At 42.1% G+C, this 22,878-nt stretch overlaps 1 protein-coding gene across 6 annotated transcripts in view; it reads right to left on the bottom strand.

The window, feature by feature from the left end:
• Positions 1 to 688: 688 nt before the first annotated feature.
• Positions 689 to 22,878, bottom strand: part of RNLS (renalase, FAD dependent amine oxidase) — a 268,471-nt gene continuing 246,281 nt past the window's right edge. Inside the window, exons 7-8 of one of the 6 annotated variants that reach the window (XM_047703023.1) lie at positions 9,692 to 9,842; positions 689 to 726 (exon numbers count right to left, since the gene is read on the bottom strand). In XM_047703023.1, the coding sequence (XP_047558979.1) occupies positions 725 to 726; positions 9,692 to 9,842 (153 nt within the window). In that variant the 3' untranslated portion in view covers positions 689 to 724. Of the gene's footprint in view, positions 727 to 6,307; positions 9,843 to 10,088; positions 10,266 to 11,727; positions 11,764 to 14,875; positions 15,415 to 22,878 lie in introns of those variants that run through there. The other 5 variants (XM_047703028.1, XM_047703030.1, XM_047703025.1 and 2 more) reach the window with 5 other exon arrangements.

Raw genomic sequence — 22,878 nt, 5'->3', positions numbered from 1 at the left:
TGCCTGCCTCTCTGCCTACTTGTGATTTCTCTCTGTCAAATAAATAAATAAATAAAATCTTTAAAAAAAAAAAAAGCTAAGAGAACACGACCATATTTTTATGAAAACATAAAGTCAAAGTATAAATATGTGGGAGTAATAAACAATTTTAAAAACCATAGAAGTAATAAAAAATATATTAATAAAAATTTTAAAATATGGGAGTAGTCTCCTTGTGAGGGAAGGGAGAGACTAAGAGGGAACAGATAGGACTTTTAGCTGCATAATTTATAATGCTTAAAAAAAAAGAAAGAAAATGTCAAAATTTTAAACTTTTTTTTTTCAAAGACTTTTTATTTATTCCTTCGAGACGGAGAGAGAGAGCATGAGTAGGGGAGAGGGGCAGAAGGAGAGAGGCAGAGGGAGAGGGAGAAGCAAACTCCCCATTGAGCAGATAATACACTTCTATTATAAATCATTTTAAAGTAATGTTTTAATAATTGATCTGTAAACTTAGCTTTTTCTTTCTGAGAGTTTTATTTTTTTAATTTTTTTATTTTTAAAGATTTTATTTATTATTTGTTTGACAGAGAGAGATCACAAGTAGACAGAGAGGCAGGCAGAGAGAGAGGAGGAAGCAGGCTCCCTGCTGAGCAGAAAGCCGGATGTGGGGCTCGAACCCAGGACCTGGGATCATGACCTGAGCCGAAGGCAGCGGCTTAACCCACTGAGCCACCCAGGCGCCCTCTTTCTGAGAGTTTTAAATATTTATCTACATTTTCCTCTATTTTTTTTAAGGGGGAGTGCATATTGTTTATATTTACCCATCTGGAAATTATCATAATGCGTGGTATAAGGATAGAATCATATCTGATTTCTTTTTTCCCTCTCTCCCTTCCTTCCTTCCTACCTATCAAAGAGCTAGCCAAATTTCCTAAATCGTTTGTTAAATAATTTGTTCTTTCTCGTTGCTTTTGAATGCTCCTTTTAATCACACTGAGTGCTTTTACAGCCATTATTTCATTGATTTGTGTTAATTCTAGAATGAATGGTAAACTTTATTTATCTAATTTTATAATATGTCATAATAGCCGATAAGTCCCATGTTTATGACCTTCTTGCTCATAAACTATTAGCTATTTTTACCTGTTAATTTCTTGATGAACTTTAGAATTTTTTTGTGTGTTAACAATGTCCATTGTGATTATGTTTAATTCACAAATTAATTAGAGGAAAATGAAAAAACTAATAATATTTACTATTCCCTTTATGGACATGGTATATCTTCCTCCTTATTCAAATTTTTAAAAAATATCATTCAGCAAAATTTCAAAAACATTTCCTTTTATAAATTCTGGATATATCTTCTCAAATATATTCCTTTGTATTCTATGTTTTTTGTTAATAAAAATATATAAAGATATATTTACATTGATTATTATACCATCTAGGAAAACTATTGGTCTTTGAATATTTGTAATTCAGCCTTTCTAGCTACTTCTCATTAATTCCAGAAATTAGTTCACCTGAGTCTTTAGGAGTGTAATCATATTAATGGCAATCGTAACTATTTTGTCTTTTTTTTTTTAAGATTTTATTTATTTATGAGACAGAGAGAGAGTATGCAAACAGGGGGAGGAGCAGAAGGAGAGCGACAAGCAGACTTTATGCTGGGCCCTGAGCCCAAAGTGGGGCTCCATCTCAGGACCCTGAGATCAAGACCTGAGGCGAAACCAAGAGTCAGAAGCTTAACACACTGAGCCACCCCCCCACTTTTTGTCTCTCTTTCCCTGTGTTCATATTGTTTAAAATACGTTCTATGTCTTAAGGCATTCCCTAGAAATTTCAAAAAATTGATGTGAGGACTTCTTCCCAATTTAATGTGGATGGTTCCAGCGATTTGTTCTTTTTTTTTCTATGAGATGTATATATATTTTTTTGCATTAAAAATTTTTTTTCTTTTCAGTGTTCCAGATTTCATTGTTTGTGCACCACACCCAGTGCTCCATGAAATACGCGCCCTCCACAATACCCACCACCAGACAGTGATTTGTTCTTAATTGAGATGTTTGTTATGGTTTTAGAATAACCTATCCCTCTAAGGGGGCCCCCTTTTCTGAGTTTACCATAAGCCTTTACCAGTAATCTATGTTCCTTTTATGACATAAGTTTCACCATTTATTGAAATAATCTTTATTTTTATTTTTGCAACTAGGAACACGGATTTTTTTTATTTTGTATTATTTTTTCATTTTATTTATTTATTTATTATTATTTATTTTATTATTTTTTGTTTTTGTTATTTCAACACAGATTATCGAACGAATGGATTTCCTAATTATAAGCACATTCTCTTAGATCTTTCTTAGAACTTACTTTTCTCAAATGAGTGACACTTGCTGATTTTTTTTCTCCACCGTGGTCTTGGTACCACTGACATTTTGTTTTCTGACAACCTTCTGGTTTGCAGCAAATAGTCTGTTTTCCGAAGGGTAAATAAACACGGCCTATTGTAATGGTTAAAACAGTGTGTGAGTTTGAGGTTGTGACCCTCGGATAGAAGTGAGTGCTATACTAGGTCTAACTCTTGTCACCTTTAAATCAATTCTAATAAAAGAAGACCAAGAGAGTGAAAATGTAAGCCAAAAAGCCTTCATTGCCTATTGTTGGTAGGACATAAACCATTGAGCAGAATTTGCTGCCATGTGAGCTGTGCTGTTTGCATGGGGAAAACATCGCTTCCCCCACTCTGGCATGCAGTGTGCTCACACAAACACACCAACCCAGAAGAAATGGACCCTGGTGCATGCTGTCTTTCTAGAAGCTTCTCCTGGCTTTTTTAGAATGTAGTACTCATTGTCACTTAGATGGTTCCTTCTTTTAGTCATTGAATTATTCAACAAAAATTTATTTAAGGTCTACTCTATGACCTATTGTGTGCTAGGTTTTGGGGAAACACATTAGATAATTTAGACAGGATCCCTGTCTTTATAGAACTTGCTTACACAGCCATAAGACTCGAGGTTTTTTCATTCTCATTTTTTGTAACTTGTCAGAATTTAGAAATTGTTTCCCATTTCTTTTGCTACATGTTTTAGGTGCATAATACAGCTTTCTAAGGGCTGGTGGTCTGAATGTTCTCGAATTAGTATTCAGTATGTGCCAGGCAAAATCCTGGATACTGGGGATTCCATAGTGAAGGAGAAAGACAAAAATCTCTGCACCATGGAGTTTGCTATATTATAGTGAAACCCCAATTCCAAAGCTTTGCAAGATTTATTCAACTTCAATATGCTATGTATACCATACGCCACAACATGCTATGTATAGGCACTAAAAAGAAAAGAAAAGAAAAGGAAAGAAAAGAAAAAATGAAGCAAGCATTCTGAAAAGGCAGCAATGCAGAAGTTGGTGCGGGAAAGGAATTTCTGGTTCATAATTATTTAAATTGGGATTCACATAACCTCCCTCTCCAGGTAATCCAATTATCTGGAGTTCTAATAAATTCATATATATATATATATATATATATATATATATATATATATCTTCAGCTTTTCAGGTAGGATAGCACAAAACAGACACAGCAGGCTCCTGTAGTCTGGCATATTACTTTGCTTGAATTTTTGGCTTCGTAGGCAGAAACCTTTAAATAGTAGGCAAAATGATGAGAAGTGAAGCCCAAGTGTTTATTAGGCAGTTTCCAATGGCAGAGCAGAGCTCCCACATCTTCCCACCCTCCAAACCAGGACTTGCCAAAAACTAGCAGGCGGCACGAAGGAGGAACTTTCTGAGATAGCCTCTCACCTCTGAAGAGGAATGAAGGAGGGGGAGTGGAGAGAAGGTACTGTTGTGATTATCTCCTCTATTGTGGATAAGGCTGGTGCATTTTTTGTTCTGTGGGATCATTCTGTATCAGCAACATTTCCCTTTGGTACTTACTAAAATTAGAATAAGAAATGTTAATTAGTTGATTTCATTTATCCTCTGGATCAACAGATTTTTGCTGTGTACTTCCTATATCTCAGGCCCTGCTTTTGTGGGTCTTGTGGTTTGGGTGGCAAGTCGATGACGAATGAGGAAGTACACACGGGACTGGTATCACAAGGGGGGGGGAGATTCGATCGGCTCACGGGACATGGGGTGCTGGGTATGTTAATGAGCATGGTAATAAGCCGCAAGCGCATTTTTTCATTCACTCAAGAGCCAACAAAAATTTCTGATCACAAATGACTCCGCGCCCAGACTTACGGTGGCACCTGAAGATAGTCCCGGGAGGATTTCACAACATTGACCCGGTTTCCTAGCTGGGGTCTAACCGACTGAGCCTCCCAGGCACCCCATCTAACTGAGGGTTAGGTTAATTTAGATTAACCACCAATGCAGTAGTAGTTATGAGAAAGGATTATTTTCTCTTCCTTTTTTTTTTTTTTTTAAGATTTTTATTTATTTATTTGAGAGAGAAAGTGAGAGAGACCACAGAGGCAGAGGGAGAAGCAGACTCGCCACTGAGCAGAGAGCCCAATGTTGGACTTGGTCCCAGGACCCTGGGATCATGACCTGAACTGAAGGCAGATGCTTGACTGACTGGGCCACCCAGGCCTCTGCAAAGAGGATTATTTTCATTAATCATAGTTCAGTAATGATAATAGTAATAGGACCAGCTAAAATTTATTGAACGCATTCTAGGTTTAGAGCACATGCTAAAGCCTTTCCATGGATATCCTATAACCCTCAGAATAACCCTAAGGTAGGTAAAATTAATATCTCCATTTTACAGATGAATGCACTGAGACTTAGAGACAAAGAAACTGGTCCAAGATCACCCACCTAGTAGGTGGTGGATTTGAGAGGTCACAGAACCCATCACCATGTCATGGAACTTACCAGGAGTTAGGTTTCATTTTTAAACGAAGGCTAGGGACAGGAAATGAATCTGCATACTTAGCCAAACATGTTAAGAATGTGAAAATAACTCACTCCCAGTTTCTACAGTGTTTCGGAGTAAATAATCTCAAGGAGCCTGTCCAAGCATGCAACTTTTTGCCCACGCGCTTGCAGAAGAGAAGACAGTGCTCATTGCAGAGAACACTCATATTTTCCACCTGCCCTACTCCTGGTAATGACCTATCCTGGTTTCTTTTCAAGGACCGCATCTGAGCAAACCACCTTACCTCCCAAGCGACAAGAGAAAGTGGTCCATGGTTGGTCTCAGGTGAACACTACCATTCTGTTACATGAAGGTTTGCAGAAACCTAGAGCTTTTAATCTTCTGTGTTTCATCGTATCTGCTATCAACACACATGCTCACCTAACTGTCAACTCTCCCAAGCATTCTGTGTAAATGCAGAGGAACCTGGTCCTAACAAGAGCCTGGAGGCACCAGGAGGATCTGTTCCTCTTCCTTCTCCTCCCATTCATCATTGCTATTAAGCATTTATTAAGCATTTACTGTGTGCCCAGCACTTTGCTATAGTTGTGGGCATATTCCTGCTTCCCAGCAATCGTATGAAAGGTACGAGATATAATGTTTGAACTCACTTCTCAGACGATGAAGCAGACTGAGGGGTTTTTTAACTGCCTCAGGGTCACACAATGAGGAGCAACGCCTGGATTAAAACACGGATCTGTTGAACTCCAGAGGACACACTCTTAACTGCAAAGCTACATGGCTGGCCTTAAAGGATTTACAATAAGGCATAGGATCAAGGAACAATGGGCCAGATGTGTGGATCTAAGATAAGCCTGTATTTACATAAAGTGATAGGGCTGAGATTTAGAGGTTCTTAATCTGGGGTTCACAGACCTCTGAGTGTCCAAAAATAGATTGCAGAGGCCTGTAACTCTCTAGGACAGGAGTCAGCAATTTTTTTTCTTAAAGAACCAGATAAGCTTTGCAGGCCCTGTGGTCTGTTGCAATCATGCATCTCTACCACTGTAATGCAAAAATGGCCACAGACAATACAAATGAATGGGCAAGGCTGTGTGTCAATAAAACTTTATTTACAAAAATAGGCAGGGGGTCAGTAGGCTCTACAATGGTGTGCGAATTCTATGTGTCTCTGTGCATTTTCATTGTTATTAGAAGAGCCATACCTTTCTACAGCTTCTCATGAAGACTGAAAATCCGAGATGGCTATGAACTAGTCTAAATGATCTCCAAGCCCTTCTAAGCCCAGACATTCCCAGATTCTGTGATTCTACATGTGTTTTAAATCAACACTCTCTTAAAGACTCTTTCTCCCTCGCAGGTCTTAAGTGGATTATAATCACCCTCCGTGAAGAAGAAAACAAAGAACCTACCACATTCTCACCTTCCCAGTCTTACCTGGCCAGATGGTACCCGCAGGAACACAAACACATTCCCGCCTGGACTATGGCAGCTCAGTCCTGCCCCAGCCTGGTGTGAGGTTTGCTGGGGCATCTTCTTCTTCCCAGAGATCACATTCTACCTTCTTCTGAGCCTTCTCCACCAAAAGCCCTCACTTGTCTTGACCACCATGATATGCAGTTTGGACTCGTGGAGTCAGCCGGGTGAGCCCAAGATGATGCCTTGGATGAGTTTGACTGACGCATCTCTGCATCTGTTCAGGGACCCCCTCCCAAGAACACCTAATTCTTTCTCTTTGGATTCCCCAGCTTGTAGAGTATATTATCTACCACCTTTGATGACACAAACACGGAGCTTATCTTGCCTCCCACTCCATGAGACTTGTCTGCTCCCAACTGGACATTGCTGATGATGCTCCGTTGTGTCCGCCACAGAGCCTGGCACCATGCTTTATGTATACTTTTTGGGTTATTAGCACCGAGATTCCCCCAAAGCTCTAGCCAGTTTTAAATTCTTGCATTACTTCTGAAAATCAAAATGACGATGGTCCAGTCACCTCAAATAACAAACCCGATTGACAGCTTTAAATTTTAAGGGGTGAAAAAGAAAAAGATATATTAAAACAGGGAATCCCAAATACTATGAATCACAAAGTGAGTGCGCTTGGATCCCTGGTTTCTGAGAATGGAGGACTGGGCCCAGAGGAAAAAGCGGGAGAAAAAGCAGAAGGGGAGAAAGGCCAGAGGGCAAGAGAAGGACACCGCGAACGACGAGCCTGGCAGGTCCACAGGGGAAGGACAGGTGCGCGTCGGTCTGCACACTCGGCCAACTGCGCCTGCGCTGGAGCTCCGCATCGCCGGAATGCCGCTGTTTGTCAGAGCAAGCGACCCCAGAGGAAGGAAATAAGCCAGCAAATGAAAATCACGGGAAGATCCATCATTTAGCCAGGACTTGTGGAGACTTTATTCCATATCAGACGCTGGTATCTATCACACCAGGGTTGGTGTCAGCTCTCTGAAATGAAGCCACGTGGTGAGGACCATATCGCCAACTAGTACTTTGGTTCAGCTTTGGTGACCATGTTCATCGGGCAGCAGTGTGGTGCCCCGTAAATAGAAATGGGTTTTGGAGGCGTGGGCTCCTCTTCTGGCATATATCTTATATGTAAAGTACGTATATAGGTATATATATATGTACTTGGATGAGTATAAAATACCAGATAAATGTAAAATTGACCTTGTTCTTTTTACTTAACAAGGTAGTGGGTAGGCGGGGGGTGGGGATGATGGCATTTCGCACAGAAGGCTTGGTGACTCAAGGAAACGTCTTTTTTTTTCCCTCGGTAATATCTGGTCTGGGATTATTACTGCTTTCGCGATGTTTCTAGACATACTTCTCCCCTTCAGAAATGCCAGAGGTGAAAAATACTATTCCGCTGCTATAATTTGTCACCCTCGCTGCCTGAGCAAGAAAGATCTGCATAGATGGTTTAGTAATTAAGCTTTTCAACACTGCATCATAAAGTTTTATTCTGGTGAAGGCTATATTTATCAGCTAACAAGTGTTAAATCACCCCACTGCTCCAGCCGTTTCTCACTTAAATATGCTCCTTTCAAAACAGAGCAGCTTTCCTTGGCTGGCTTGATTTAATAAAAGTTCGTGTTTGGAAATGCCACAGTGCTGTGTGGTCCTCTGGGCTGACAATGGCTCCACATGCTACTGACCCTGACTTCCCAGGGGTTTGCCCGGGGTCCCCTGGCCATCTGAGTTTCGTGGCCTCTTGGGATGGCTTCCAGCACAAGATATTTTTCTACCCATTTCAATTTCTGAAAGGATAGAGGTGAAGGAAAATAAAGAACACAAGCAGTGGGTACGTTTTATTTCCTTATTTGAACAGCAGGAAATTGGCCTCTTCCTCGCAGAGACGGATCTACATGTAAAATGAGTTTTTAAAACGACTCAAAATAGCGAAGCAACGATCATCTACATACTAAGCAGGCTTGAGCCTTTTCCTGTAAGTGCCATGGTTTCTCAAAACAGATGCGGAATTATCAGGGAATTAGAGGGAGTAGATATTAAAAGTCATCAGTAATGATTTAGACGAATCTTTTCTCTAAGTAACTCCCCCCGCCTTCATAGGTCCTTCCTTGCTCTTTTCTTTGGAGGATGTGGGCTTGTGGGACGAATGGAACAATTGTTCTTAAGGCTTCAGGAGGCTTTTAATCCAATGGCTCCAGGATGGCATCAGTTAAACACAAGATAGTTAACACATCTGAATGTCTTTTCTGTCATGCTTCGAGGGTAAAACCCAAAGGAAGACAAATGTTAATCAAATATGGGCCAAAATGATGAAAGAAATCTCAATATCGGTCATCTTATCAACCCAGAAATCAAATGCAGTTCCCCGTTCCTTTAGTGAGAGGTAGCTGGTGTAGAAGGCGGGAATCAATTTCTGTCCAGCCAGCGAGTGACGGGAAGCAGGTGGGTCACTGAAGCATGTGTGTGATACGCTGAACCACTAAGTTGGCAAATATTGAACTATTTTAAGTGCATCTATTTTCCAGTTCAGTAAATTTTCTTGTTGTATTAAATTCATTAAACTCAACCCAGTCTAAATGCCACAGCACATCCCGGGGACCATAGGAAGGCAGTGGCACCCGCCAGCCAGCAGAGCAAGAGGTAAAGATCAATCTATATTCTCTCAGCTTCTATTTAATTTTTACCTTTCATGTTAGGGCTGAATTTTTATTTTAAGGTGGAAAACTATGACACGACTTGGAGAGTCAACTTGGATCTGGTTATTATGTGAAAACGTGAAGAGGGGTTTCTTTATCAGTGAATTGTCTTCCAAACCACAGTCCCAGAAACGACGACATCTATGACCTATGATTCAGGATCATTTAATTACCAGAGAGAGACAGAAATTACTCTCTGTTAGCCACAGTTTGGGAAAATCTTCTAGTTCAGCAATTGGCAAAAACACTGAATCAAGGACCAACTTGAAGATTAAAAACGAGGATTGGATGATAATTATTCTTTATTTAGAATGGAAATTTTCAAAAGAATAAAGGTTTTGGAACATGAACTATTACTTTGATTGGACCTGCTTCTTTGGGAGGGTCATTTGTTATTCTTAACCACTGTTTTCCTCTAACAAGGGGGAGTCATGGCAATTCAGAAACACTGTGAAAGGTGCACGGTACAAGGAATTTTCATTCTAGCGTGGGTTGTAACTGTCAAAATCATAAAATCAATTTAATACTCCATATGAGAAATTTTCCAGTAATTTCTCTCAACAAAATAGAAACCAAAATGATCGATAACAGAAACTTGTGAAGACAAAAACCCGAAGCTCATGTAGAGAACAAAGATACAGGTACTAAATGTGGTTCTTTAAAGCTTCTAAAATACACCGGGCAGAAGTGACACAGCCATCGAAGTTGGACTGGGTGAATGCATCCCCTCCACACACAAGGAAAGGTTTGAGATGAAGAGTCAACTGGCCATGGAAGTTGGCAGCAGCGTTTGTAACCTGAAGAGGTTAAAAAACAACAACAACAACACAAAAGGATTATGGTTGATGTTCTCTGCCCTCTTGCGCTGTGATGTCAGCACCCACCTGGGGAAGTCACCATGTCTCACAAAACTGAGACCCCCTAAGCCCCTCCCCTCACCCAAGGATTCATGCTGACCTTCTCAAACGTTGACATTTTCACTTAGTTGACAAACTTAACAGAAGTGTGTTGAACCAGAAAATGAGTAGGTCATGAGAGGCTTAATTAGTTGGAAGTACAGTTGTTTTTTTTTAATAAGGGGGAAATGATATTCATGAAATCATTTACCAGTGATAGAGTCCCTGCAACATGCCAGACAAGGGAAACCAAAAACAGAGGACGGGGTCCTTAGGGAGTTTCCAGTTCAGCCCAGAGTGTGGGCATCGGACAGCATCTAAGGGCTAAGACAGGGTGAGTAAGAGCGCGCTATGGGAACGCCTGTGACACCAGGTGTCTCTCTGGATAGAGAAGCCTTCAAAGGGGAGGGGATGGGTCACTTCACTTGAAGTGAATTATACCCTGATTTTATTATGTTCAATTGCAATTTGATTTTTCCCCAGCTTTATTGAAGTAAAATTGACAAATAAAAATTGTATATATTTAATGTGTACAACTTGATGTTTTGATATACATATGTATACATTGTAAAATCATCCAGAATCAAGCTAATATATCCTGCAGCTCACATAGTTACCATTCATCTTTCCTTCCTCCCTCCCTTCTTTCTGGTGAATCACTTTAGGATCTATTGTCTTAGTGAATTTCAGGTACACAGTACAGTATTGGTAACTAAGTCATGTTGCTGCATATTAGATCCCCAGAACGGACTCACCCTATGTAATGGGTGATTTGGACAAGCATTTCATTCCCCGCTCCCACCAGCTCCTGGCCTTCACTGTTCTACCCTCTGCTTCTATGAGTCTGACTAGTTTAGATTCTGCGTAGAAGTGAGCTCATGAAACATTTGTCTTTCCATAGCTAATAATCTTTAAATCAGCTGAGAAGACCTTTGAGTGGCTAAAACAGACAGCACAGAATGTAGATACTGAAACATAGACTTCAGTTTTCTGTCAGAGCCTTTAAATTCCTACTTTGTTTTATTTTAATTTTGTAAAGATTTTATTTACTTATTTACCTGAGAGAAAGAGACTGAGAGAGCACTTGTGTGAGCAGGGGGAGGAGCAGAGGGGGAGGGAGAGGGACAAGCAGGCTCCACGCTCAGTGTGGACCCTGATACAGGGCTCGACCTCATGACCCTGAGATCATGACCTGAGCTGAAATCAAGAATCAGATGTTTAACTAAGTCAGCCACACAGATACGTCTAAATTCCTACTTTGGATAGAATTTAAACAGGTTGGATTATTTGATTTGCCAGTGAAACACTACGGGAAGAAGAAGACTGTTAGGTACTTAAACATATTGATGATTTCAGAGTGCAATAGCTGATAATCTGAAAACAAGGGATGCCATATAAACATTCAAAAACCAGATAAGACTGGGCAGAAACTTGGCAGTCTGGGGCCACTGAATAGAGGGGCAAATAATGTTCTGACTCCTATTAGGCCATGAGGGTGTTGGCTTTGTTTTCCTGCAATCACCAGCACTCCTGATGATGGCCCCAATATTCAAGGACAAGTTCTAACATGCATAAAGTATTCCTTGTTAGCATTTCTTGAAAGTGTGCAACATGACAATGCTTTACACGTGTGCCCATTTAATAAACACGGCCTCCCTGTCAGTTACTACTGTTCTCATTTTATAGAGGAGAACTCTGAGACTCAGAGATTATCACCTGCCTGAGGACAGAGATCGACGAGGTGAAGAAACAGAGATTCGAACAGAGCAAGTGGACTCCAGAACTCACCCTTGCGACACGTTCAGAAACATTTCCATGAAGACTTGATTTAAATAAAACAAAAATGTTTGATAGTCACTGATAGTTTTACGCATCTGGAAAATTCATATAAACAGGGTAACTCATTCATACACCTATACACGTATGCACATAGGTATCATACAAAGTAATGCACGGTCACATATATGTATAATTTTTAAAACAAAGCAAAAACGTTTGATGGTCTCTTAGCTTAACGCATCTAGAAAATCACATAAATGGGATAACTCATTCACAGTATTCCTATATACATACATATGTGTGTGTCTATGTATAATTTATACACACACACACACATAAATCTCCATTTGTGGTAAAGCTTTGATACATTCCAGTTGACGTTCCTGTACAGATAACCAGCACTACTGCACATTAACCAGTATTAAGCAGGAGGGAGCCAAAGGGAGAAAGCCCTGCCCAGGGTGAGCGCACAGTGTATCAGTGCCCTGTGATTCCATTCCATGAGTGGTAAATGTCAGATGCCGGGTCACGTGGCTGTGGGAGGAAATCAATCCCACTGCATTTAGGTAGAATCGCCTCTTCTGCAACAACCTAAGGAGGAAACTTTGAAACACGAAGTGTGTGTTGGCAAGCTCCTCCCCCCAAGGGAAGGAGAGAGCGAGGCAGTGGGGGGAGCCCACGAGGGCCAAAGCCACAGTCTCTCGCAGCAACTCAGCCTTTGGCTCTGCCTGCCGCCGCAGGGAGGGACCAGACCACAATGACTGTGTCGGGAGAGCTGTCAGAGCTGAGCGCCCTTTGGGAAATCCAGATGGCCTCGGCCCACATGTGCACCAAGGCTGGTCAGAAAATCCTCTCGCCACCGGCACTGATGCTCTGGGGTGACTAAGGCAATGTTTCTCTCCGCTTAGGTGATGAGCGGACTGGACATATACATCGAAGCAGAAAAAGCAGTTTTCTTTCCAAGCTGTTTCATCCCGCGTCAATGTGTTGTGTGTCTTCTCCTCACCCGCAGAATGAAAACTCCTCCCTCCCCATGGACGACCTCCATGACCAAGTCTTACACAAGCCTGCTGTCTCGTCCTTTTGCTCACCTTTGCCACATAACCTGTCTACATTCACACTGAGCTTCACACACACCCTTCTTTGTCCTGTTTCTGTGACTTTGCACCAGCCGTCCTGCGGGGTGATGTTGTACCGCTCCCCCTCTTTGCTGCTGAGGAAATGGTCGCCCTTCTAGAAGAGCCCAGAAGTCACCTGCGCTGAGGTCTTCTTGCTCCGCTGGAGCAACACTTTACAACGTGTTATTTTATGACATTACTTGTTATTTTGCACTGTCATTATGTCCAGATTTGTCTCTCTTCCTATACTACGTGCTTCAAAGAGCAGGGGCTGGGCTGCACCAATCCTTGTGTCCAAGGCTGGGGATGGTGCCCAGCCTCTATGACGTGTGCAGTGGATGTTTATGGAGATAAAAAAGAAAAGACAATATTGTACACACCATTGATCAAATGAAAGTCTTCACAGGGAACCATCTACATGGAAAGTGTTGTTCAGAGGCTCCCACTAAGCAGGCAGAAGCTCAAACGGAAGAGACTGTAATTAGAATGTTCTCAATAGCGACACATACAGGGCTATCCTCGCATCTTGGACATCTGTGAACTGTTTCATGTGAACGTCTCGTGTGCCAAGTATGATGTGGAACCACACAAAGCCGCTGATTCTGTAGGTCAGCAACGTTAAATATTGTCCGTCTCCATATGGTTTAACCTAACGATTTCTTTGTATTGTGATTATTAGTGATAAAAAACACACCCAAGAAGTCCCTTTGGTGTAAGAATGAAATTAAAGATGACAAGAGAGAGGAGCAGACCAGAAGGCTAACGGCGACTTAAAAGTGGGGATTATCGGGGCGCCTGGGTGGCTCAGTGGGTTAAGCTGCTGCCTTCGGCTCAGGTCATGATCCCAGGTCCTGGGTTCGAGCCCCACATCGGGCTTTCTGCTCAGCAGGGAGCCTGCTTCCTCCTCTCTCTCTGCCTGCCTCTCTGCCTACTTGTGATTTCTCTCTGTCAAATAAATAAATAAAATCTTTAAAAAAAAAAAAGTGGGGATTATCAACGAAGTGAAGGTGATAATTAGCAAGAAATAATCCAGTGACACACTTGGCGACGTGCATTCTTCCTTCCATACCTAAGCTCACCGCTCAGACTGTCAGGCATCTACCCAAACAGAACAATCTTGCTGTGTGGCCTCAGACATGGCTTGACTTTGGGTTGATCCATTCTGGTTGGCTGTCCACAGTCCATGATTGGGTTCCTCAAAACCAGCCTTTCTGAAATATGACACTAAGTGACATCCACGTGGTGTAGCAAGAACGGAGGTCTCACCCATTCTAGTCCTAGATGCGCAACCAACCGAGTAAGAAGATATGGACAATATTTCAACAATTAGCCCAATGCTACTGCATTTCCTCACTTGTCACGGATGTAAATTATGCCGCATTTCACTGGATCTAAGGCACAGTCAACCGGAAGAGGCACCAATAATTTGGGCGCCAATGAGGAAGAAAAATGGTGGCAGCGTGACACAAAGCTGTTGTACTTATCTACAAGTAGCTCTTCTACAAAACTAGAAAGGACATACAAGAGGAATATGGTTAAGCCTTTCCAAAAAGGTCTTCACACATAGAGCGTGACTTCTCCACTCTAACTCAGACTTGTCCACATCCATGCTTTTCCCCATGTCACAGTCTGTCCTCTGCCTCCTAGAGCATTTCTTACATGAGTGCGCCCCTGAATTGTACTTTCTGGCTTTTTCTCTGAGTCACTGATACCTGTCTTGCAAGTTCCGGTCATGTACTTTCTCTGTGGTGAGAAAGAAAAGTTTCTAGACAGCAACCAGGACTCATACCCTCTTCTCGAATGGTCCTCAAATAATTTGTTAATTAAAATATCAAGGGGTTGCCTTGGTGGTCCCACTGTTAAACCACCCCAAACAGTCAAGTTCACGTGTGAAAACAACCTCCTGACGGTGTCCTGGTGTGTACCGACACCATGCCGTCTCACAAGCAATGAAATATGGAAACATAAAATTGGGTAAGGGGGTCAGATGATGGGCATTAAGGAGGGCACTTAATGGAATGAGTCCTGGGTGTTGTATGCAACTGATGAATCACTAAATTCTACCCCTGAAACTAATTTTTTAAAAATGGGGGAAGGGGAGAAGCATGGCAAGTACTTAACCTGAGTAAATGCATTACAAGTCCAAAGGTAATGAGTGGCAGGATCCTTGAAGCGGGGCCTTTTCTGGTCACAGGGTCCCGGGGTCCCAATACGACTGTCTTCAGCACTGCTAGTTTACACCCTCCACATTCTCAGTTTACCCAAAGGACCAGCCTCAGGGGAACCGACAGAGACAGACTGGCTATCTGAGGATCGATGTGTTCTTTTTCAAAGTGTAAACGTACGGATTCCAGGACCCCGTGGGGTTGTCTTCCCAGCCCATTCATCTCCTCACTTTCTGCAATCAGGGTGACCCCTGTGGCTCATGTCCTGACAGGCGTCACTGATGGATGGTGGCATTCTTCCCCACCGAGCCCAGACGTGGCCGCAGCATCCTTCTTAACTGGTGGCTTCAGGCAGATCAGCTGGAATTGGCACTTGGGAGGAATCCTATAAAGCCATCCTGGTTCCGAAGCCTGCAGAGCAACCACGTAATTACAAATAAGCAAATTAAATGTTCTTCATTGTTTGCTTTTTTTTCTCTTTTCTCATGAAGCCAGGATAGTCTGAAGCATTGCCTTTGTCCAGACCAGACATGTTTCAGAGCCAAGAATTAGGAGACCATCAGGAGCGATTTTCTCTAGATGATGCCGGACGCCTGCTTCTCGTTTCTTCTAATAACCTTCTAATAACCATCCGCAGCCCTGAATTCCTAACGTCCTTCCACATCCCTGTCCCTCCTTGGGTCACACTGGGGCTTTGACTGCTGTGTGAGAATAAGACAGGTGCTTTGGTTCCTCCCACAGTACTGCAAAACTGGTGCATCGTAACTATCAGGGCTCGTGGGAAAAGTAGGGTTGGAGCAGATGGTTCAAAATCTACCAAACTCGGACCGGAGCGCTAACACAAACAGTACGCATCACAGTGAAGTGACCAGCACAGTGGACGTTCTCCCAGTCTCTGCATCTAGGGACATCTCTGTACCCTGAAGTCTGGGGCTCAGGCTTCCTCCTCCAAGATATAGGTCCTGGAAAGGAGTTGCTCCTAAAAGACTTTTTTTTTTTTTTTTTTTTTAAGATTTTATTTTGAGAGAGAGAGAGAGAGAAGGGAGAGGTAGATACAGGTTTCCTGCTGATCAGGGAGCCTGATGCAGGGCTCCATCCCAGGACCTAAGCCGAAGGCAGCCACCCAACCAACTAAGCCACCCAGGCACCCCTGAAAGACACCACTTTGATCTAATTTTAAATTATTTAAAATATCCAGGATGCAGCCTTCTTCCTCATTTCACTGAGGGGGGAAGGTCTTTATGATCTCTTCATCAGCAGTAACAGCTTTGCTGAAGCCCTTACAATGGTGGAAAACCTAGCAGTTGTTAAGGCCACTGTGACAAGCACAGTTTGCCCTAGAGGAAGGCACCTCTGGAGGCTTTCAGGCTTTTTTTCTTCAGACCTCCTTATTTGCTAAGGCTTCCTCTTGGTTTGTGAGGAAATTCACCCAGATTGCTTGAAAACATAAACATGTCCAATACTATTCCCAAGGACACTGATTTCCTAGTTTTCAACTGCATTTGAAATAATTCATATTAAAATAAAATAAAAAAACCAACAAGGTGCTATAAAAGACTGAGTAATTTTTTGGCTTTCTTATGTTGCCTTACATTCCTGAGGGTCACGTTAATTGGACTTGGGTATGCCTGCATCTGCACAAACAGAGATGTCTGAGCCCTCCCTTGTGCTTTTGATAATCACACTGAATGTTTTAAAGTGATTTCTAACAATTCCAGGGTTGGAGGGTAGCTCTTGCCTCTGATTGTTCCCGGCGTGCGGGGAGAGCTTACGGACTCCTAGTCCCACACTAAGGACTGGGGCAAACCCTGAGTAACTGCCCTACGGAGGTATGGCCCACACTGGCAGTATGCACCACACGGAGGACTGAGATGGCATTGGCTTGATTCTTACATTTCCTCACTTCCTCTACTCTGCAGCCAGGACGAACTTGAACCCATGCCATGGTACGTAAACAGCAGAAATTGAATATTTGGTTAACTCATTCTTTTATGGCCCTGATGCAAAGCTCAAAGGTAGTGGTTCCCAAAAGTCAATTTATGGCAAGAAGAGAAAAAAATAAGAATTATGAGCTTTTTCATGGACTGAAATGTTTTCTATTTATAAATTGGTTATGAGGTTATATCTTTACTATTTCTTTCTGTTTTCTTTTCTTTTCCTTTCTTTTCTTTTTCTTTTTTTTTTCTTTTTAAATTCTTAATGGCAGAATGCAAAGATAGCAATATTATACTTGTTCCCAAAACATTCAGAGGGATTTTGCTGGTCCATGAAATAAAAACGCTTGGAACCACAGCTGTGGGGCGAGGCACTTGATGTGGCTCAGAGAACAGAGATGCTCAGCCCAAGGAATGTTTTCTATAAAGGGGGTGGGGGGCCGGGGGAGCCGAGGCCAGCTTGGAGAAACCACCAGTAATTTCAGGTAACACCGTATAACCTTGGTCTGGACTCGGTGAATGGATGAGTAACTTTTAAAAATGGAATAAAATCTTGTGTACGACTCATTTCCCAGAAACTTGTGCAATCCTCGTCTATCCACATACTCATCTAGCTAGGACTGGAATCTGGGATAATTCATCCTTCATCCGTTCACCTGTGGCTAAGTACTCAGGTAGTAAACTTCAGGCTTTAAAGGAAAATTGGGGTCGGGGGAAAAGGCTTCATCAAATGTGGAATAAATACCCACCTTCACAATGTATGAGGCTGGAGAGAAAGTGTGGCCTGTGTTGATTCTGTGTATACATTTCCCCACCCCTACCATGTTCCCGAGGCCCTGGGCTGAAGCGTGTATCATACGCCTGTTTACAAAAACAGGCAGGAACGTAAACAAACGAAGGAGAGACCACGGCTTGTGCGTATGTTAGTGGAAATGTCTGTTTACATATTTATAGACAGGGATCAAGCCCAGGTACTCTGAAAGGATGAGACCTCACTCATGGGTCAGTGGTGAAAAATATTATCAACCCCTCAACAGAGTTTTCCTTAAGAAAAAAATTCTATGGGCCAAACGTAAAATTTAATGTTTCTCTCTCTTTCTTTTATTTCTTTAAAAGTCCCTTTGGGCACTGATGAAAATGCTGTAAAATGTTGCTGCTTCCTCTACACTTAACTCACCAAATTGCAATTTGGTAAGAAATATTTGTTATTTAAAGGCCTTGTAAGTCCTCAAAAACAGTGAGCGACAAGGGTTGTTTTGTTGAGGATTTTTTTTTTTTTTTCGTTTTCATCGTCCCTGTATCTCCTTCTCCATGTTACGTGGCTGGTGTTGAATGAATATTTGCTGAAAGGATGTGTGCACGTGGGGCCACCAAAAACTAATTCAAACTTTTCAAAGTTTTAAATTCTGTGTTCAAATGGCCTTTAAACGTGGAGGTACATTTTTTTCCTCTCTGTGATAATAATTTTCTTTAGTTTTTAGTTTCTTTAATTTTCTTTAGACAAAGTCCATGATGCTTCCAGTTCTTGTCAAAGTAGCAGTGAGCCCGCACAGACATAAAGTCTAAATATTCCTTTAAATACCTTCCCTTCTTGGGACCCGGAGAAAGCATTCTAGAAAGCTCTAGGTATCAGGGAGGAAAGAAACCAAGTCTTCTGGCTGACTTAGCCAAGTTCTGTCTGTATCTTTTAAAAATGTTCTCATTGAACAGTCACCTCTCCGTGCTCAGATGTTGTGGCACAGCCCAAGGTCCTACACATATGGAATATACTTGCATGATTAAGACACTGATGATACCGATTATTTCTAAACCATACGTTGTGTATTACTGAGAAGAAGCGACACTGAGAACTGGGATAATAATGATAAATGGGAGGGCTGATGATTCCACTTAGTCTGTTTTTAGGTATATTTTCTTTAAAAAAAAAAAAAATCACGCTTCAGGGTGCCTGGGTGGCTCAGTGGGTTAAGCCTCTGCTATTGTCTCAGGTCCTGATCCTAGGGTCCTGGGATCGAGCCCCACATCGGGCTCTCTGCTCAGCTGGGAGCCTGCTTCTCTCTCTCTCTCTGCCTGTCTCTCTGCCTATTTGTGATCTCTCTCCCTGTCAAATAAATAAATAAAATCTTTTAAAAAAATTGCACTTCTTGTGGCCCCTGGTGTTGGAGGCTTTCTGTCTGTATCAGTCTATGCCTTAGTCCTTCGTGTTCATCAGGAACATATCAACAACCGTGTGCTTTCCTGCAGAGACCAGTGCATTGCTAATGGGTTTTTAGGCATCAGGTTCATCACGTACTCCTGCCTCTGCCCAACGCGTCTCTCCGGTGTTCAATGATACTTAATGGTGATTTCACGAAACTGTCGCTTTGTTGTGCTTCAGGGAAAGGTCTGCTCATGCAGCGGGCTCCTGGCTGCAGGGCTCTGGGTCTGGGACTATGCAGTGCCGCTGTAAAATTACTATTGGTCGGAACACCCTAGGTGTGAAGAAAGTAATGTGGTTTGGTCAATTCTCAGTGGAGCTTTTCTCTTTATTGGTATTTGTCTATTCTATTTTAATAAACGAAGGGGTAGTCGCAGGGAGAAGGAGCCGCAAATCAATTATATGAGCCACGTAGCAGCTTTAGTGGGGCTTGAATGGCGAAGGACGTACTTTGCCAAAATTGTATATTCAATTCCTGAGGTCTACATTGAATCTGTTCAGATCTATTCTACCCTTCAGAGTCCTGAAAACACTGGAGCCGTCTATTTCGACGAGGAGTTGTTCACAAGCACACAATCAAGAATGAGATACTGTTTTCTCTAGTGCTCTTGCAGTAATAACAGACAAAACAATGGTTGTATTACAGTCCCCTTTACAGTTTTTAATTTAATGGGAGACTGTCCTGCCCTTCAGCCAGGTTTAGTATGTTGATGCATTAACTCTTCAAATATGTGCAGTCGGCGAGCCTGTGGAGGGTGCTGGGGGTGGAGGAGGCACCATTTTTTAGGCAAAAGGTGATCTAAAAACTGGGATCCTTTTCTTTTCATCTAAATATAAATGTTGTGCCACAGCCTCTCAAAGGATCCAGTTACTCGGGATCCTAGGATACAGAGGACAAAAAACGCTTTTGATCTGTGAGTCTAGTCATGATGCTAAAATCATCCGTCCTACTCAAGGGGGCCTAATCACTACTTCTCCCCCATTTAACAGCAGCCCAGGTCCCCACCGTTCAATTCCTTCTTCATCCCTCCCCCAACTCTGTTTCCTTTCCTTTTCTTTTTTTTTTTTTAAAGATTTTATTTATTTATTTGACAGACAGAGATCACAAGTAGGCAGAGAAGCAGGCAGAGAGAGAGAGAGAGGAGGAAGCAGGCTCCCTGCTAAGCAGAAAGCCCGATGCGGGGCTCGATCCCAGGACCCTGGGATCACGACCTGAGCCGAAGGCAGAGGCTTTAACCCACTGAGCCACCCAGGCGCCCCTCCCTTCCTTTTCTTGATGACCTAGAAGCATGACCGTTATTTCTTTCTGGTCCTCACTTGTGCTGAATGAACCTACGGGCTTTTTGTTTGGGCTACGAGATTTTGGCGGAAAGAGTGCCGCCATTTTGATCTTCAGCTCCAGAAACAACCTCCCTTCCACTTCCACTGCTGTGAGATTAAAAGAGTCAATGCTCGTGCTCCTCAGGGAAACAATAATGGAAGACAAAAAAATGAGTGGTTTGAAAAGTCAGCTTAATTGAGGTATACATTATATATGGTGAAATTCACCCTTTATGTGTACTGTTCTATAAATTTTAACAATGTACACAGTCATGTCAACTACCACAACAATGATATAGAGAACATTTCTGTTTCCCCCTCAAAATTTCCCTTCTGCCCCTTTGTAGTTCATCTCTTTCTCCAAGTCAAGGCCCCTGGTGACCATTGATCAATTTTCTGTCCCTACAGTTTTGCCTGTTTCGGGAAGCTATACAGGTAGAATGATACAATAGATAGCCTTTGTGTATGGCTGCTTTCATTTGGAAAAAGCTTCTGAGATTCACTCATGTATTGCAAATAGTAGCAGGATGTTTCATTTTATTACAGACTAGCTTTTCACGTATGTAGTTAAAACTTTCTGCCCACGTACCAGGGGACGAATATTTGGGCTATTTCCAGTTTGGGGGCAATTCTTGATAAAGTTGCTATGAACATTTGCAAATAAGTTTTTATATGGATGTATGTCTTCATTTCTCTCCTGTAAATCCCTAAGAGTGGGGTCCTTGGGTCAGATGGCAAGTGTGTATTTAATTTTGTAGGAAACTGTGAAAGTGTTTTCCAAAGGGGCTGCTGCCATTCTGCATTCCCACAGCGAGAGGGGAGGATTCCATTTACATCCTCACCAGCACTTGGTACCTTCAGAGTTTTGGATCTGAGCCATTCCAATAGGTTGCTCAGAGGATCTCATTTTAGTTTTACTTTACATTTCCTTAATGACCAATGATGGTCAGCATTTTTGTGTGTGCTTACTTGCCACCTAATCTCTTTTTGTGTGTGGGGGGTAAAATACACAAGACATTAGTGGTAGCCACTGGCAAACACTTACCAGGTTTCTGTCTCTATGGATTGGCCTATCCAAGCGATTTCATGTAAGTGGAATCATTCACCATGTAGCCTTTGTGTCTGATTTCTTTTACTCAGAACAATGTTTTCTTTATTCTTTTTTTTTTTTAATTTATTTTTTTGACACAGAGAGAGATCACAAGTAGGCAGAGAGGCAGGCAGAGAGAGGGGGAAGCAGGCTCCCTGCTGAGCAGAGAGCGCAATAGGGGACTCAATCTCAGGACCCTGAGATCATGATCAGAACCGAAGGCAGAAGCTTAACCCACTGAGCCACCCAGGCGCCCCGAGGACAATGTCTTCAAGGTTTATCCACATTGTAGCATTTATCAATACATCATTGCCTTTTTTTTTTTTTGTCCTTTAAATGTTTAATATGTGTATTTCTATATAATTTCCCCTGGGTCCTCTGATTAGAAATATGTTGAAGACATGTTTCCCACCTAACGATTGATTTTTTTTTTAAGATTTATTTATTTATTTTAGAGCGTGAGAGAGCAGGAGGAGGGGCAGACCCAATGGGGGGCTCAATCCCAGGACCCCGAGATCATCACCTGAGTTGAAACCAAGAGTCAACGCTTAACTGACTACCCAAGTGCCCCCTTAATGACTGATTTTTTTTAATTTTTTATTTTTTTATTAACATATAATGTATTATTAGCCCCAAGGGTATAGGTCTGTGAATCGCCAGGTTTACCCTTCATAGCACATACCTTCCCCAATGTCTATAACCCCACCACCCTCTCCCTACTCCCCTCCCCCCAGCAACCCTCAGTTTATTTTGTGAGATTAAGAGTCTCTTATGGTTTGTCTCCCTCCTGATCCCATCTTGTTTCATTTATTCTTTTCCTACCCCCCAAATCCCCCACGTTGCATCTCCATTTCCTCATATCAGGGGGATCATATGATAGTTGTCTTTCTCTGACTGACTTATTTCGCTAAGCATAATACCCTCTAGTTCTATCCATGTCGTCGCAAACGGCAAGATTTCATTTCTTTTGATGGCTTCATAGTATTCCTTTGTATATATATACCACATCTTCTTTATCCATTCAGCTGTTGATGGACATCTAGGTTCTTTCCATAGTTTGGCTATTGTGGACATTGCTGCTATAAACATTCAGGTGCATGTGCCCCTTCGGATCACTACATTTGTATCTTTAGGGTAAATACCTGGTAGTGCAATTGCTGGGTCATAGGGTAGCTCTATTTTCAACTTTTTGAGGAACCTCCATGCTGTTTTCCAGGGTGGTTGCACCAGCTTGCATTCCCACCAACAGGGTAGGAGGGCTCCCCTTTCTCTGCATCCTCGCCAGCATCTGAATGACTGATTTTTTAATTGAGGTATAATTCATTATTTTTTAT

This window comes from Lutra lutra, chromosome 14 (assembly GCF_902655055.1).
Source record: "Lutra lutra chromosome 14, mLutLut1.2, whole genome shotgun sequence".
NCBI lineage: Eukaryota > Metazoa > Chordata > Mammalia > Carnivora > Mustelidae > Lutra > Lutra lutra.
This window is presented reverse-complemented; position numbering and strand designations above follow the sequence as displayed.